Below are 19,146 nucleotides of genomic sequence, written 5' to 3' on the forward strand. Positions count from 1 at the left end.
TGAGTAATTTAAAGAGAACCAATGTGGCCTTACTTGACTGTGGCCACAGCAGACCTGGAAGACACTTGTCAGTAAGCACTCAAAGGAAACATAAGAGGAACGGCACGTATAAACTCTAATGAAGAAGTTTGCAGAGTGATTCAGTAGGTAGAGTCTGAGAACAGTCCAGACCACAGACTGAGATCTGAGGTAGTTGATGCCCTCCTCAGAGAGCGGTCCATGTCCTTCTCCAGCCTGACCTTCTGAATGAATGAGCTAGTGTGTGGCCATGCTTAGTTCCATGCTTGGGCACAGCATAATGTCTCACATACCTGTGAAGGGAGGCTGAGACTTTGGAAGCCGTGTGCTTATATGTAGAACTTAGAGCCCTTGACACACATCATCCTGACAGATGGGGCGGTGTTCTGACTCAGTGCAGCCATACTTTTCCTGTGTGGTAGTAGAGACTGAACCCAGGGCCTTGTGCCCACTAGGCATGTGCCTTGCTACCAGGGTATGTCACCAGCCTTTAGAGTGGCAGTTCTTATGTTTTTCTCCTCATTTTCAGGTTGCTCCCTGAGAAAAGATACCTTGTTAAGGTACGTAAAATAAATCCTCATCAGCTGGATACTTCAAATAGGTACATTTTATTATGTGCTAATTCTTCCATGAAAAGAATCACATATACATGGCTGGTTTGTGAATGAATGAATAAAAGATTTTGGTGGCAAATATATTTCTCATTTTAATAAAGGTGTTTTTGTGATCTGTTTAGCAAAACTTCATTGGTATTTGACATTATTGTTTTATAATTTAATATTTTTTCTCTTTTTTGGTTTTTTTTTTTTTTTTTTTTTTGTTTGTTTGTTTGTTTTTCGAGACAGGGTTTCTCTGTGTAGCCCTGGCTGTTCTGGAACTCACTCTGTAGACCAGGCTGGCCTCGAACTCAGAAATCCACCTGCCTCTGCCTCCCAAGTGCTGAGATTAAAGGTGTGCACCACCACTGCCTGCTATAATTTAATATTAAATCAGTTTTCTCATCTTTTTTTCTTGATTTGTCAAGTTTTGGGGGAGCAGTGCCTTCTAAGGACAAGCTACAAAGGACACTTTGGCAATACCTGGGGAGTACCAGTCTCTGGATGGGAATGTTCTTTGTCCTAAGGATTAGTGGACATGACAATGTGGCAAGGCAGAGGCACTATTACCATCACTCCTGTGTGTGTGATATGAGTGCAAGTGCACATGGAGAGGCCAGCCTTCAGAAGTGGTGCTCTCCTTCCCTCAAGGCTTCCCAAGATTAAACTGGGATCATCAGGGGTCAAGGGTTGATTGGCACATGCCTTTACCCACTGAACCCTCTCACCAGGCTGGGAGTCTCTTACGTAGATTCCATCTCATGAAGGTGCATGGGGGTGCGCACGTGTGTTTTCTCATGTGCATATGTGTGTGCATGCTCACAGGCACATGACTGCGTATACAGGCACAGGTGGAGGTCAGAGAACCAACTTTAGAGTTTGATCTCTTCTTCCATTGTGGATCCCTGGAGTGGAGCTAGGATCGTGATTTTACCTGCTGAGCCGTCTTGCAGTCCCTCATGAGATTTTTAACTATGGAGTCTCACGCATGCATATCAAGCATCTCATGGCCCACAGAACTTAGTGAGCTTGACAGAAGATAATCACTAGTGGTCAGAGTGTACATCTTCATTAATGTTCTCAGTCATGAGAGTTGAGATCTGTTGTCTAGGGTGTACAGTGAGTGGGGAAGTTTCTGCCTACTGCTCTATTCCCAAACTCCACTAGAGAACTGGTCATCATTGCCTCATAGATTCTCTCTCCTTCTCTCTGCTGCCTTATGGCCTAGGATAGGTGTTCGTATCCCAGAATCCTTGCTTTCTTGCTTGTCCTTATAGTCATTAACAGTCCATGTTTGTTTTCTTAAACACACTCTACTCCATGACCGTCGTTCTAACTAGATTTTTTTTTCTCTTTTATTTAGAACAAACTTTTCCCACAAGCTATTTCTTATTTAGAGAAAACATTTCAGGTTCGAAGACCTGCCGGCAGGATCTTACTTAGCAGGTATGTGACATTAGACATTGATCATTACCTCCATTCATTTAGCCCCTTGAACTTCCCACTTACCAATATGACAATGTATGGAACTTAAAGTAGAATTTTATTATGTGTGTTTTTAGAAACTAAACTACAAGCTATTTAAAAGGGTTCAAAAGGCACCTACAGAATGGCCCTTTTTCTGCCTTCTCATTATAAGCTGTTCTTGTCCCTTCTCTTCTTCTTCCTCCCTCCTCCCTCCTCCCTCCTCCGTGTGGTTGTGCTGTTTGCTTTATGAGGTATTTGATAACCCAAGTCAAAAGGACTTCTGTAAAACTAAAGTCTCTTAGTGAACTGCCTGGCTAGTTAAATAGTAATTCTTAATGGAGTAATATAGGGGTGTCTTAGTTACTTTTCTATTGTAGTGATAAAGCACCATGACCAGGGCATGGTTTATTTGGGATGTATGATTCAGAAAGTTAGGGTCCATGGTGGTGGAGAAGTAAGTTGCAGGCAGCAGGTGGGGGGCAGCAGCCGAGAGCTCACATCTGGGACTCAGAAGCTGGAAAACAGAAAGTACACTTGAATGACAAAGTTGTTTTGGAACCTCTGTGCCCCAAGTGACATACTTCCTCCAGCAAGACCTCCCCAAACAGCCACCAATCAGGGACCGAGTATACAAATGCCCAACTTACTGGGAACATCTATTTCAGGCGTCCACAAGTGCATGGCTGTATTTTAATTGCTGTGAACTATTCTCTTTCTTTTCTGTAAATTTTGATGTATGAATAAACCAAAGACAATGTGCGACAAACCAGTACCTACGGAAAGAAAACGATCCACACAGATACTGTACTGGAGAGTGTGCAGTGCATACCAAGTGTGGGCCTGTTATAGTGCCCCAGGAGCACCTCCAGGTAAGTCTCCCTGTGCTCAGCCGGCCTTGCTACTCCAGAGGGTAAAGGGACGTTCTAGATCTTTCTCAGCAAGAGTTTTTAGATAAAAGTGTGAAGGCACAGAACCTCCTTTGTGACGCTCTGGAGTGAATCTGAGGCCTCCTGAGTGCCAGGCTAGTACAGCTGAGTTACATTCCCTGCCACTGCGACTCCATTTTCTCCCAACAGCTGATGCAGGAAGGGTTCAGAGCTTCAAAGCTTTACAAGCTGGTTTGATCTGCTCTTTGGCTCATTTCTGCCTACATTTCCTGCAGCAGTCTCGTTGAGAGCCTTATCTTTTTCCCCCCCCAGAACATTTCTTTTAGCACCTTAAGAGGACAGTTTAATGTCTCCTAAAATATAAACTGTCAGCTTCAACCCAAGTGTGCACTTTAATCCATAAAAATACCAGCAGCTGGCAAGGCTATAATCCATACATCTGTGTACTGACTTGAAGAGATACTTAAGCTTTTAACTGAAAGAAGAAAGCTTCGAAGTCAGTGGGTCTATTTAGTCTGTTTATCTAAAACATACAGATGTGCACATGCAAAAACAAACAAAACAAAACAAAAACCCTATGCAGAGAGCCTGGGTGGAGATAACATCTGTAATCCCAGCACTTGGAAGACAGAGGAGGCAACTCAGGTTTGGCTTCAGCCTGGATTACATAGCAAGACTTATCTCAAAAAGCAAAATAAATTAGACAAAAGATCTGGAGGAGTGTTGCAATCAACACTAAACAATCTAGATCAATTCAGATGCTAATTTTTTCTCTTTTTTTTTTTTTTTTTTTTTTTTTTTGATTTTATGTGTATGGCTGATTTGCCTGCATGAGCATCTATATATAGACCATATGTGTGTAGTGCCTGGGGAGGCCAGAAGAGGGTGACACAGTGCTGAGCTGCTCTGTTTGTCCTGGGAAGAGCATTGCATAACCTGGGTCCTCTGGAAGAACAGCCAGTATTCTTAACCTTTGAGACATCCCTGGCCCTGGCTTTCTCCCCTTTTTAAAACTTCTATTTTTAAATTGATATGTATGTGTATGTTTATGTGCACGTGAGTACAGGTGCCCATGGAGACCAGAGACATCAGATCCCCCAGAACTGCAGTTTCAGGCACGTGTGCACACTCTAACGTGGGTGCTAAGAACTGAACTTGGGTCCTCTTCAGGGGCATCATGTGATGTTTTCAATTACTGAATTGTCTCTTCAGTTCCTGACAGTTTCCATTAAGAGTTGCTCAGGGGTGAGGGTGAGGGTGGGGGTGGGGTGGCTGAGTGGGTGAGAACATTGCTGCTATTGTAGAAGACTGGAGTTTGGTTCCTAGCACACCTCTTAGGTGGCTCACAGCCATCTGTGGTTCCAGCTCCGGGGCTGCACCAACCTCTGTGGACTCCACAGGCAGTCATATGCATCCTCACAGACAGACAGACACACAAACAGTAAAGAAGTAGATGTAAAGAGTCCGACATAAACACACGTGTTAAGGAAACAGAATGAGCAATATATGTGTTCTATAAGTGAAATGGAAATTTGGGAGTTCTTCCCCACTTTCTTCAAAAGCATTGCTCAAAACAAAACAAAAATCACAGTGTATTGAGTATTTAAAAATTACTTTCTACAATTATGTAGGTGGGTGGGTGTGCAAGTGCCATGGTGTGTGTATGGAGACCAGAAGACAACCTGTAGTGGCCAGTTCTTTCCTTACACCATGTGGGTACCAGTGATAAGACTTGGGCAGGCAGCCTGGCAGTGAGCTCTCTCAGCAGTGCCCTCATGGATGCTTATGATTGTTTAGGAACCTTCTACAAATGTTACCAGGCACAGTGAGCTGTGCTTGGAGAGCTAGAGACAAGCTATCTTAGACTACACAGGATGACATCGTGACGGGACCAACTTGTGCCTTGTATTCTTGTATTGTCTAAATTTGTAACAAAATTCTGAATTGATTTTTATTTTGTGCACACGTGCATGTGTGTGTGTGTGTTGTGATATGTTTCTGTGAGTGCAGACACATGCATGCCAACGCCCTCATGTAGAGGTCAAAGGACAGTTATCAGGAGCTGGTTTTCCTTCCACTGTGAATCCTAGGGGTCGAACTCTCACGTTGTCAGGCTGTATAGCAAGTGCTTTATCTGCTGAGCACTCTTGCTGGCCCGTGAATTTGCTTTGATATTTATTTATTTATTTATTTATTTATTATCTATTTATTTACTTACTCATTTGTTATTTTTTGAGATAGAGTCTCTACATAGCCCTGGAACTCGCCATTTCGGCCAGCCTGGCCTTGGATTTACATATGTCTATACCTGCCTCTGCCTCCCAAGTGCTCCCAGATACTGGCTTTTTTATTTTAGATGTTTAATTACTTATTTATTTATTGTGTTTGTGTGTGCCTGCCATGGCATGTGTGTGGAAGTCAGAGGATATCTTGAGAGGCAGCTCTCCCCATTCACCAGGTAGGCGCCAAGGCTCAGACTCGACCTCCCGAACCATCTTTCCAGCCCAAGTTTTCTTTATAATGGGAAATACTTTCTATTCGATTACAAGTTTTTATTAATTAGACTTGAAATCATCATATCCCAAGGAAGTTGCAAAAATTATAGATATGATGTAGGTCAGTGGTAGAGCGATGGCTAGCTACTGTGTGTTCCATTCTCAGTACAGCAAAAGGGTGTGGGCGTGCGTGTGGGCATGGGTGGGAAAGCCCCTTCACTGAGTGTTTGACTTTCATTTCTGTCATTGTGATAAATACCTGACCAGAAGTAACTTTGGGGAGAAAAGGGTCTCTTACAGCTTCCAGTTCCAGATTGTAGTCCATCATTAAGGGAAATCGAGGCAGGCACTTTAAAAACAGGCCTGGTTGGTATTCCATACCACATTACCTCAGACCAAGAAAGTTAGTTCATAGCCAAGGAGCTACAGCAGGAACCATGGAGGATGCTGCTTGCTGCCGGCCTTGGCTTGCTTTCTTAGCTTCCTTTCCAGTTCAGGACACCTGCTTAGGGATGGCACTCCCACACTGGGCTAGTCCTCCTGCATCAGTTAACAATCAAGACTGCTCCCACAGGTATGCCTGCAGGCCAGCCTGGGCTGGGCAGTTCCTAATCCGAGGCCCCCTTCTCACATATTAGGCTATAGCACATGAACATTTCGATTGAACCAGCCCACCTAGTTTCAGGGGTTCAAAACCATTTCTGTTTCTCTTTGTCCTGCATCTTGGCTTGTTTGCCTTCAAATAACAGTCACTTACTTTCATTGAGTTTATAATTTTATGAGCATTTGTGTCAAGTAAAAATTTTAGTGAAATAAATTCAAAAGAGGTAAGACCAGAACAGGGGAAAGAGGGTGGGATTTGTGGTCCTTGATTTGTTTTGTCTATGAACCAGAAGTCTTACCTCAGTGCTTGGTATGAGTTCAAAGAGTCCTCCTGCCTCAGCCTCCCGAGTCCCAGGGCTGAAGGTGTGCGATTCCTGGCTACTCAGTTCCCAATTTCAGTGAGAGTGTAGGGAGAGTAAATGAAAGTTAAGTAATGTGTCCCCAGTCTGTAATTCCTTGACATTGTCACTCAGCTGACCCAGACTCTGGTCTGCTTTTTCTCTTCTCCTGTATGTGCAGCAATGCAGGGTCTGCAGAGAGGGTAAGTGGCCGTGTGGAGCAGTGGGTATGCTAGACCCCGAGGGCGTGCAGGATGCAGACTTTGTTCTTTACGTTGGCGCTCTGGCCACTGAGAGATGCAGCCATGAAAACATCATCTCTTATGCAGCCTATTGTCAGCAGGAGGCAAAAATGGACAGGTAAGCTTTCCTCTGAGCCTGCCCCAAATACATTCAGTGAAAGGGGTTTTACATCTGCTCAAAAGCTTCTAGGATTAACAAGTAAGTTGTTAGATGAAAGAAAATTAATTTCTTTCTTTTTTTTTTTTTTTTTGTTTGTTTGTTTTGGTTTTGTTTTCTTTTTGAAACAGGGTTTCTCTGTGTAGCCCTGGCTGTCCTGGAACTCACCCTGTAGACCAGGCTGGCCTCAAATTCAAAGATCCTCCTGCCTCTGCCTCCTAGTGCTGGGCTTAAAGGTGTGTGCCACCACCACCTGGCAGCATTGAACTTTTAGTGATCCTCCTGCTTCAGCTTCTGGGGTGCTGGGATTACGAAGTATACTTCCAGTTTCCTGGATAGTTTTAGGAAGTAAGCCTGTGTTGTGAACAGCAGTCAGTCACTGTGGAGTGATTGTGTCTTCCTCTCACTGCTGGTCCAGAGAACTTAACAAAACAAGGAAAGGGGCTGGAGTGCTTCAGAGTATATACTGCTTTTCCAAAGGACTCCAGTTCTGTCCCCAGCACCCACCCCACGCTGACTCACAACTGCCTGTGTGTGACCCTCTACTTCCAAAGGGACCTGAGCCCAAACCTGTACTCAGGCCCAGCTATATCTAATTAGAAAATAGAATACCTGGAGAGATGTCTCCGTGGTTTAGAGCTCAGGCTCTTGCAAAGGGCACAGGTTCAGTTCCTTACATCCACACAGTGGTTTACAACCATCCTTAACTCCAGTTCTAGAAGATCAGATAACTTCTGACCTCTGCAGACACCAGGCACATATATGGTGCACATATGTACAGGCAGGCCAAACACACATATAATAAAAAATAAATCTAAAGATAAATAAAATTCAATTTGAAACTAAAAGAAGGGTTTTCTCTCCCTGCTAACTTCTGGGCACACTTTGTCACGATGGGGGAAGTGTGACAGAGATCCGCTCTAGCTGTAGCTCGGGCAGGAGGGAGCTGGTTACAAGGCACTAGCAGTCAGGAAGCAGAGACACGTGACCACAGGCTCAGGCCACCCACATTCAGGATAGATCTTCCATCCTCAGTTAAGCCTCTTTGGAAGTACACTCATGCCCAAAAGTGAGTGTGTCTCCAAGGTGATTGGAAATCCAGTCATATAGACAATATATATATATATATATATATATATATACACACATACATACATATATGAACCAACTCTTGATTTCTCAAGAACATGATTCTCATGGGTGATAATTTAGTTACTTCATAGACCAAGGCAATGGAATGTTCTTGAGAAATAAGCTTTCACTTGCTAGTGCTACAGAATCCTAGTTCCTTTTCTCAGTTTGAACTGAACCGTATGCAACACATACACAAAATCACATTTTGATATAAAGTATTGAAAGAACATTGCAAAAAGAAAGTGCCTGTGTGTACTTGAATGTTCTCAGGAGAAGCCTCAGAAAGACAGAATTTCCAGCTCTCCCTGTTTTCTAGGACTGTCTGGCTGTAGCACTGAGTGTCCCACGTTACAGGAAACTGTTCTGGCTTGAAAATAGCATGCATAGTATTGTTGGCAATTGTAGCTGCTTCTGAGGTTGCAAGTTAGAAAAGACAGGAAGGAGAACAAGGACATTTTCACTATCTTCTTTACAGATTTCTTTTCCAAATCAGTTTGTTTTTATATTATGTGTATGGGTCTTTTGTCTGCATGTGTGTCTGTGAATCACTTATTGGCTTCGTGGCTGCAGAGTTATAAAGGCACAGTTGTGAGCTCCCATGTGATGCTGGAAATTGAACCTGGGTTCTCTGGAAAAGCAGTCAGTGCTCTCAACTGCTGAGCCATTTCTCTAGCTCTTTGTGATTCTATATTGCTTGACCAAATTCCTTTATACTGTGAGCTTTTATTGCTTTTATAGGAGCTATGTTGGACTTTATATGTTAGGATCAAGTTGACCTGCCCAGATGAGTGAGGGGAAGGATAGAAAAGTCCCAACTTGACTGAATCTACGTTAATTAAGCTCATTTTTGTGTCTCATGATACCAAAAGCACCTCTGCATCTGCTTGTCTTCCGGTGACAGAATTCAGCACAGGAGTCAGACAGATGAGAGACTGGTGGCAGAAGGCGTTTCTCAGTTCTCAGTTCTGTCACCCTGCTCCTTCTTTGTGTGGTGCTTTACTGTTGGTTCACATTGATAGGAACAAGTAGATAAAGAATAAAGAGCCTCGGTGTCACTGAATGTGAAACCAATTACACCTGGGGAAGGATTGGCTTTCCTCTGAGAATGTTGATGTGGAACAAAGGTTGGCACAGCATCTGATCCATGAGGAGTGGTCTGTAATCCAGCCGGGCCTGCAACACACTCACTAGATAGCTGAGCCACTGTGCTTGTGTTTTGTTTCTTGAGATGAGCTCTTCTTTGTAGCTCAGGATAGCCTCGAACTTTCGATTCTGCCTCAGGCTCCCAGTTCTGGGATTACAGGTGTGTACTACTGTACCTGTCTGTGTGGCAATGTTTTGATTAATGATATACTTTTTCAAAGTACTTAAGTCTGATGCTATTAGAAAATCACACCATTTTTCTATTTAAAAAGGACAAATATTTGTCATAAGTAGGCAACTATAACAGTGAGATTTCCACAGTAAACTGTTAAAGCAATATAGAGGAAACAGTTTGGATTCCTTCACATGTCTGTTTCTTCACAAAGCATGTTTCCCATGCTTTGAAAGACAGCCAGATAGACAGTGGTCATTACTCAGGGTATTGAGCCCTTGAAAGGCCCCAGTGAAGCCACCATACCCCTAAAAAACAAACAAACAAACAAACAAACAAACAAACAGTATTTCTTTTTCGTGCTGTTGGAAAGCAAAAGGTATGGGTCTTCACAGTAAAAAAGAATAAGAATTAGCTATTAAAATGTATTTGATAGCCGGGCGGTGGTGGCACATGCCTTTAATCCCAGCACTTGGGAGGCAGAGACAGGTGGATTTCTGAGTTCGAGGCCAGCCTGGTCTACAGAGTGAGTTCCAGGACAGCCAGGGCTACACAGAGAAACCCTGTCTCAAACAAAACAAAGTGTAAAAAAAATGTATTTGATAGTAAACAAATAGGGTCCTTGAACTGTTTTTCTCAGAGAAATACAGGTTAGTAAATATTATACGTCTCAAATATAGTAAAAAAAAAAAATGTCATGTTTATTTTAACAGGCCCATAGCAGGATATGCTAACCTGTGTCCAAATATGATCTCCACCCAGCCACAAGAGTTTATTGGGATGCTGTCCACAGTGAAGCATGAAATCATTCATGCCCTGGTAAGTGCTATTAACTCTGTCCTGTCCTTCAGACCTTTTATTTGTTACATAGTTTATTGTTTTAATACATGTTTTATATGATATGTGAGTTCTTAGATTCATGTTCAATAAAACCAGATTAATTATGTTTCTGTCAAATAAAGTTTTGAATGGTCAGGATAGGGGCAGGTTGAGTTTTGCTATCTAGCATGATTTACAACCCAGCAGTCATTCCCGTTGATAATAGGACTTTTGGAAAGGGGATTAAAGTTGAGAAGGAAAGCATTTTAGAGCCAGATGTGATGGTCTATACTTGTAGCCTTTGAGATGCTAAAGCAGGAGGATTGCTACCATGATTACAAGCAGGTGGTACCATACCCAGTGTGGGCAGGGCCGGGGATTAAATCCAGGGCTTTATATGCAGTGGACAGCTGTTCTAGCAACTGAGCCCCATGCCTACCTGACTGTCTCTCACACATGAATGCACAAATGCACGTACACACACACACACACACACACACACACACACACACACAGATGTAGATAGACGTATGTGCACACAATGCCAGTTTGAGCTTTTATACATCCTCACTCACCAGCTCCCAACACCATCCAGTAGTTAATGGTTTTCAATAGTGGTGCTGCCTGCTGCGGTTTCGGCACTTAGTAAGTTTGGGTGAAGAAGAGAGCCAAAACATGTCCTTGTTGTCCTTGTTCACAGTGCCCTTTAGAATCACTTCTTACGTTTTTCTCTCCTCAAATCTGACATTTATAAATAAAGGCCGCTGAAGTAGTGAGGGCTTGGTCTTGAAGGAAAAATACCAAAATATATAGTGTACAGAGTAGCTTTAAGATATCATGATAATGCCGGGCAGTGGTGGCGCATGCCTTTAATCCCAGCATTTGGGAGGCAGAGGCAGGCAGATTTCTGAGTTCGAGATCAGCCTGATCTACAGAGTGAGTTCCAGGACAGCCAAGGCTAACAGAGAAACCCTGTCTCGAAAAACCAAAAAAAAAAAAAACAAAAAAAAAAAAAAACCCAAAAAATCATGATAACATAGCATATATATATATATATATATATATATATATATATATATATACACACACATATATATACATATATATATACATATATATATGTATATATATGTATATAAAATTTATTATATATAATTTATATATAATTTATTATATATAATATAATTATTTATATTATATATAATATAAATTATATATATATATATATTATTTAGCCTGAAAACAAATTTAAAATGTATAAAATACTTTAGAAGTTCTTGTATTAAAAACATTTACACCAGCTGGGCAATGGTAGCATATGCCATTGATTCCAGCACTTGGGAGGCAGAGGCAGGGGGAGCTCTGTGAATTAGAGGCCAGCCTGGTCTACAAAGTGAATGGCAAGACACCCAGGGTGACCAAAAATCCTGTCTTGAAAAACCAAAATGAAAAAAAAAAAAAAATCACATCCATGGGTTGGAGGTGACCAGCAAAGAACACATGTCGCTCTTTCATAGGATCTGACTTAGTTCCGAAGTGCTGGTGGGGCAGATCACAACCACCCCTAAGTCCAGTTCCAGGGCATCTAGCACTCTCTTCTGGCCCCTGAAAGTACCCACACATGCCTGGTAACATTTACACATAAATAATAAAATACTGAGTAGAAGCATGGGGTAACTTCTGCAGAGCTGTGTGGTGCTCTGGTGACCAATATCAAGAACACCTCATTGGTGGCAGACTGCTGTGTCTGCTCGGACTCAACATCTGACTGTAGGACACTTGGAATTGTTTCTTCCAGGGTTTCTCGGCTGGGCTTTTTGCATTCTACCATGATGAAGATGGAAACCCCCTGACTTCAAGGTCTGCAGATGGCCTCCCGCCCTTCAACTATAGGTATTCGACATTTTCTTTCTTGTTCCTCTTTTCTAGAGAATGTAAGGCTAGAACCTGAGAACCACAGCATTTTCCATGTAGTGAATGACAGTGTCTTTGTGGCCACCATAAGGGAACTGTAGATTCTATGACAAGGTGGACTTCAGAGGTGGCTTGTTCAGAGCACAGGACACACCTTGACACTCAGGGCTCTTCTCGCCACGTTATAACTTGTTTTACTTCACCGTATATAGTCTGGCTGTGGGGAAACAGGGATTGGTTGTGTTTGCGTGTGTGTTTGTGTGTTTGTTTGTTTGTTTGTTTGTTTTTGATTTCTGGGAGTGTGCCACTACTACCCAGTGACAGTTTTATTACTCACAACAAATGATATAAACCACCTCAAAATCTATAAAGACTAGGTTGAATAAATAAATTATAATATGTTCATAAAACTGAAAACTACGTAATATTTAAAAAAACAAAAAACCAGCACACTATTGGCTGGCATGTAGATCAGTCATAGAACATGGAGTCATAAATTCAGTCCCTAGCACCAAAAAAAAAAAAAAAAAAAGGCACCTTTGCCGTATGCAGAAATATGGCTGAACTTCTCAGATATGACATGAAGCAGAATAATTCAAATATTCCATTTATATGGGAGTCAGATACTAGTGATGATAAAAGATAAATAAATGTGTTTACTTTAGGGAGCAGTCTGCTAACTGCTGTAAAGTAGCTACAGATTGGGCAGTGCCAGGGAAACCGTCCTGGGTGCGGACTATCTCGGGATCGTAACATGGGGTGAGCATTAACAGCTCATCTGGGGCTAGCAAGATGGCTCAGCAGGGACACTGCATGCTGTACAAGCCTAACATTATACACAGCACAGGAACACGTATCATACATGCATAAATACATGTATACATGCATACATACAGGCGCTAATAATAATAAATAAAACTTCAACTAAAAAATTAACGCTTAGAACTGGAGAGATGGCTCAGCAGTTAAGAACACTTGCTGCTGTTCCAGACGACCTGAGTTTTATTACCAGCACCCATATTAGAAGACCCATAACTGCATGTAACTTGAGGTCCAGAGGATCTGTCATCCCTTTCTGGTCTCCCTGGGTGCCTGCACATAGTGGCATATACATATATAGACATACTCAGGCACATAAATGAAAATAATTTTAAAAAATCGATCCTTAAACTTATCATTATATATATGTATGTATATACTTATATATCTTTAATTACAAGGCTCTCCAATAAAATAGTTTATACTATTTATTTAGTATGTATTTGTTTATAATATTTTAGGGTAATTATAGAGTACAAAATTCTAGGCAGTGGTGGTGATCCACACTTGGGTGGTGGAGGCTGAAGGTCGGAAGTTCAAGGTCACCTCAGCTACATGGTTCCGGGCTGGGCTACATGAGACCTCATCTCAAAGAGCCAAAGGGGGTGCTGCAGAGACAAAGACATTTATGGTAATATATAAATGGGTATTTTCCTAGACTGTGCTTTTTGTTTGGTAGTCTTGTCTTTGAAAAGCGTGGTGGTCCTGATGGAAAGTGCAAATGGTTACGTTAGCATGATCTGTGGCATGGGAGATCGATGTGGGGAAGGAGTCAAAGGAAGCCGATGCTCTGTGCGATCCTCCAGTGTAAATGGAGATACTAGAGTAATACACTCAGTTGTTAGGAAGCAGAACTGGATTGGGCTCTAGCCTGTTTGGAGAAGCCATTCATATTAGTTTATACCTGGAATCCTAGAATTTGGGAGGCTGAGGCAACAGATAGGAGTTCTAGGCCAGCCTCTGCTATATAGCAAGTTTAAGGCCAGCCTATACTACATAAGACCCTGTTTAAAAAAGAAAAACAAAACAAAAAACAGACAAAAACAGTAGCTGGAACCCTGAGGCCAAGCATGGCTATTAAGAAGTACAGCATCATTTATACTATCTGTCAGGGAAAACAGCCAAGGCCAGCAGAGAGCTAAGTCAGACAGTGTTCACAAAGAACACAGGATACCTCAGCACAGCTGCCTAAGGACTCATATCCACTGCCCAGGGGGAGAGTCCAGTCCCCAGGAACAGCCACCTTGACTCCTCCAAGGCCCGGGCTTCAGCCCTAGACGTGCCTTATCAAGTCCTCTCCTAGACAAGGACACAGAACCAAAGTTCCCTTTGTCCTTTCATCGGGCCTCTGAGAAAGGCTTGAGTCAGTCTAGCTTTCCATAGTGCAGTGTGACCAATTGCTCAGACTCCTGCTGGCATGACATCCCCACTGCAATGAACTGTACCACCCACTGCCCAGCTAACTATGCAGTTTTAAATCACAGCCCAAATAAGATTCCTTTTCCATTTTTTTTTCCTAAATTGGAAGCAGATAAACATATGTGATACGAGAAGTATAAAAGGAACTGGTTTTCTCCTCTGAGATAGGGCCTAATAATTGCCAGGCTAGCCTTGGACTCTCAAACTTCCATGTAGCTGAGGATAACCTTGAATTCCTTGTTATGGGTGTATACCACCACAGCCAGTTTACATGATGCTGGGCACCAAACCCAGTTCAGGCACTGTACCATCGAGCTGTGTCCCTATCCTGGCATTTGAGGTCTGGTGTGTATATTTTTCTATAAGGCAGTTGGGCCATTCTCCTTGTTGGATATTCTTGTCGCTTATAACACTTTGTCTCACCTCTCTTCTGTCTGATGTTGCCGTAGCCACCACAGCCCTCTTCTGAGAACTAGCTACATAGCACAGCTTTGCACGTGTTTGTGTCTTGGATCTAGACAATGTTTCTTTGGCTTGCGTAGTTGAGTCCTGCATTTTTAAAAATCCCCTTGCTCCTACCATCATGGGCTACTGGTTTTCACAGTGGCCCTGAGATTGTAGACAGGGCATGAGACATCGCCACAGAGCTGGCAGCTCTTCATGAACCCTGTCCATCTTTCATAAATAAATGCTTCCAAAATTGATGCAGCTCTTTGCTTATTTCCAGGGCTCTGAAAAGATTGACTTGGCCAAGTTCTCATTGATTTCATGCCAGAACTTCCAGAGTCTTTATTCTGCCATTTTCCTGAGAACTTTCTAGAATTTAATTTTGTAGATGACATGAAACAAGAATATAACCTTTTCCTTGATGGATAACTAGTTCCGGTGCATAGTAATTACACAATTTTTTTCATTCATATGGTAGTATTTTTTTGGTCAGGTTCCTTATATGTTTAGATTATCTCTGCCTTGGTTCTGCCTTCCCACCTTCCTCTTGTCAGAAGACACCAGTGAAGTCTGGGGTACAGTTCAATGGCAGAGTCCTTGCCTAGCATCTACAGCCTCCTGTGCTAGACCTCTAGCAAGTCAAGGGGGAAAGGTGCAGCCAGTTCATTGTCCCAGCCCAGCATTATGAACCAGAGCACGGTGGTCCACACCTAGAGTTGAAGTACTTGGGATGCAGAGAAGAGAGGATCTCTGAGTTCAATGCTATCCTGGTCTATACAGTAAGTACCAGGCCTGCTAGGGCTACATGTCTCAAGAAAGAAAATAAAATGCTTATAAGTACATTACATGGATATGGCATATAATAACTCTCAAGGATTTCAGTTTCATATTGATATTTATAAACACTTATATATAAAAAGTTGTAGTAAGTTGACAAAACAACTGTCTTATTCTGTAATTACAGTCTTGGCTTGTATCAGTGGAGTGATAAAGTGGTTCGGAAAGTGGAGAGATTGTGGAATGTTCGAGATAATAAGATAGTTCGCCACACTGTGTATCTCCTAGTAACGCCGCGTGTTGTCGTGAGTATTATTGGATGTCTTCATGTCTCATTTTTCACTGTGGCTCCTGCTTTACTGGTCATTACTGTTAAAAGGTGTACTTAGATTTCAGTCTATAATAGAAAATGTATGAAGACAATATAATAAAGGAACAAGCCAAGACAAAGGGGAGGAAACAGAAACTTGGCAGGGCATCTTGTGGTCCCTGTCCAGCCTGCTGCTGTGAGGCAGGAGAGGAGAGGTGCCTGTGCCTAGCGAGAAACAGCATTACTCAAAGTTATCTGCAGGCGGGGGAGGATGGCTCAGTCTGTAAGAGTTCCTGCCACATAAACATGAAGACCCACATTCAGATTCCTAGAGTTCAGGTGATTGGCCAGCTAGCCTAATAAAATGAGTTAGTTCTAGGCTCAGTGAACATGTGTGCGCATGCACGCGCAGGCATACACACACAAATATATATATATATAAATTTAAAAATAAAGTAGAGCATGCTTAAGGGACATATCTGATACTGACTTCTGGTTTCCACATACACATGCATACACAGGAACATTTATACGTGACACACACAGTTATCTGAGAAGAAAAAAAAAAGAAAAAGAAGCCATGGCTAGGGCTGGAGCAATGGCCTTAGTGGTTAAGAACACTTGCTTTTTTTTTTTTTTTTTTTTTTTAAGATTGATTTATTTATGTGTTTTATGTATATGGGTGCTCTATCTGCATGTAAGTCTGCATGTATGCCTGCACACCAGAAGAGGGCATTAGATTTCGTTATAGATGTTATGAGCCACTATGTGGTTGCTGGGAATTGAACTCAGGACCTCTGGAAGGGCAGCCAGTTTTCTCTTTATAGCCCTGGCTGTTCTGGAACTCACTCTGTAAACCAGAGTGGCCTTGAAATTCACAGACAACCACCTGCCTCTGCCTCTTGAGTCCTGGAACTAAAGGTGGGTGCCACCATGCCTGGCTAAATTTTGGGTATTCTTATCAAGGAATATGAGATGAGTGTGACTAAGGATCGCCTGGCATTATGACACAGGAGACATGTCCATTTGTTGGCCAGTGTGTCAGTGCTACAACAGTCCTGAAGTGATGGAGGCGTAAATGCAGTGTAAACTCATTTGACTACCATTTCACAGAGAAGAAATCCCTTGTTATAATTATTGAAGACCGAAAATCAAGAAAACCACCATTACTGTAACATTTCTGAATATTGTCAGACAGCCCCATATAGATGCCTTCATCAAGAGAACCATTAAGTTGTTCTTGAAAATATTAAAATGGGAGAGAACAAGCCGGACGTTAGTGGGTTCCAGTCGGTGGTGTGAAGAGAGCCTCTGGATTGGGACGCCATGTTTGCAAACCATATGTCTACTAAGAAGCTATTGTAAAAGGATACAAGAATGGAACTACAAGAAAGCAAAAGCCCTACTTGAAAAAGGGACAAGCATACAGATAGATACCATGAATGCCTGTAATCCTAGCACTCAGGCTTTGAGGCAGAGGATATAATGGGCCAGGAACTGAATAGACTTTGCCTGCTCATTTGCCTGTTTTTGAGACAGAATCTCTCCTTGCACTCCTGGCTGTTCTGAACTTTCAGAAGCTGTTATATTCAAACTCTGTGAGTTTGAGGGCAGCCTGGTCTACAAAGTGAGTTCCAGGACAGCCAAGGCTTTATAGAGAGACCCCCTTCTTGGGGAGGGGGAAATGTCCTTTTAAGTCAAAAAGTGAAGGATGGCTCAGTGGTCAAGAGTGTTTACCATGCAACCGTGAGGACCAGAGTCCCTCACCCATGTAAACGAGCTGGGAGTCCGTCCCATTAATGCTGTCACTCCAGCTTCAGGACTCTGGCACCCTTTTGCCTGTGCTCATGCATGCAAATACACAAATGCAAGTAAGTAGTTTTTAAAATAAATCTTCAGAGAGAAGAATATTAAAAGAAACAATAGTTTCCTAACCAAGAAGAATGTAGTAGCATCAAAATATTTAATTATATTGAAAATCATATATTAAAGTGGTTCTGTCTCTTGGGTTGCTGGACAGATGGCTCAGCAGTTAAGAGCACTGACTGCTCTTCCAGAGGTCCTGAGATCAATTCCCAGCAACCACATGGTGGCTCACACCCATCTGTAATGGGGTCTGGTGCCCTCTTCTGGTGTGTGTGAAGACAGTGACAATGTACACACATATATACAATAAATAATTCTTTAAAAAAAAAAAAAAAAAAGAGGTTCTGCCTCATCACACTGACTCTTTAAGGGAGGCTGTTGTCTTACAATGCTCTTGTGGCTGTTTCTTTTCTGATCCTCAGGAGGAAGCTCGGAAGCACTTTAACTGTCCAGTCCTAGAGGGGATGGAGCTTGAAAACCAAGGTGGGATGGGCACAGAGCTCAACCACTGGGAGAAGCGCTTGCTGGAGGTCTGTCCCGGCTCGCACGGTGGTTTACCGTGGTAGGGAACATTCAGACAGGGCATGGATACAAAGGGGACACTCCATTCTTGGATCTTCTAAACGTTGATTATTTATTTAAATTTTATTTACATTCTATCCATAGTTTCCCCCTCCCTCCTCTCCTCCCAGTCTTCCCCCAACCCCTACCCATCCCTCCCCCATTTCTCTTCAGAACAGGGCCGGTCTCAATGAATAGCAACCAGCCATGGCATATTAAGTTGGATCTCCTAAGTTTTAAGAGCTACATAATATTGTATTATTATATAAATGGAACAAGCCAATGTTAATAACCATTATGTTTTAAATAATAAATATTTTTTTTATTTTTAAGACAATGTCTTATTATAGTCAGGCTGGCCTTGAACTTACAGCAACCCTCCTGCCTCTGCCTCTGCCTCTGCCTCTGCCTCTGCCTCTGCCTCTGCCTCTGCCTCTGCCTCTGCCTCTGCCTCTGCCTCTGCCTCTGCCTCTGCCTCTGCCTCTGCCTCTGCCTCTGCCTCTGCCTCTGCCTCTGCCTCTGCCTCTGCCTCTGCCTCTGCCTCTGCCTCTGCCTCCTCTGCCTCCTCTGCCTCCTCTGCCTCCTCTGCCTCTCTGCCTCTCTCTCTGCCTCTCTCTCTGCCTCTCTCTCTGCCTCTCTGCCTCTCTCTCTGCCTCTCTGCCTCCTCTGCCTCCTCTGCCTCCTCTGCCTCCTCTGCCTCCTCTGCCTCCTCTGCCTCCTCTGCCGCCTCTGCCTCTGCCTCTGCCTCTGCCTCTGCCTCTGCCTCTGAATTCTGGGATTGCAAGTGTGTATCACCATGCCCAGATAAAAAATTATGTTCTTGCTTTGTAGTACTGGGGGTTGAACTCGTGTTCTACAGTTCCTGTAGAAGGATATCAGCACACACAGCATGCCAGCACAGCAGAATTGGGCATTTTTCTTGTGTTACACCCAGGAAGCTGTCAGCAGCACCTCTCTCCCTC

The 19,146-nt window shown here is 42.8% G+C and overlaps 1 protein-coding gene across 2 annotated transcripts in view; it reads left to right on the forward strand.

Annotated features, from left to right (window-relative positions):
• The window catches only part of Lmln (leishmanolysin like peptidase), a 62,539-nt gene that overhangs the window by 9,769 nt on the left and 33,624 nt on the right, over positions 1–19,146 (forward strand). For both annotated transcript variants that reach the window (XM_034514757.2, XM_076942836.1), the window contains exons 3-10: positions 548–578; positions 1,978–2,060; positions 2,833–2,950; positions 6,586–6,764; positions 9,966–10,071; positions 11,870–11,964; positions 15,635–15,752; positions 18,046–18,153. In XM_034514757.2, coding sequence (XP_034370648.1) covers positions 548–578; positions 1,978–2,060; positions 2,833–2,950; positions 6,586–6,764; positions 9,966–10,071; positions 11,870–11,964; positions 15,635–15,752; positions 18,046–18,153 — 838 coding nt within the window. The remainder of the gene's footprint in view (positions 1–547; positions 579–1,977; positions 2,061–2,832; positions 2,951–6,585; positions 6,765–9,965; positions 10,072–11,869; positions 11,965–15,634; positions 15,753–18,045; positions 18,154–19,146) is intronic.

This window comes from Arvicanthis niloticus, chromosome 12, assembly GCF_011762505.2.
Source record: "Arvicanthis niloticus isolate mArvNil1 chromosome 12, mArvNil1.pat.X, whole genome shotgun sequence".
Classification (NCBI taxonomy): domain Eukaryota; kingdom Metazoa; phylum Chordata; class Mammalia; order Rodentia; family Muridae; genus Arvicanthis; species Arvicanthis niloticus.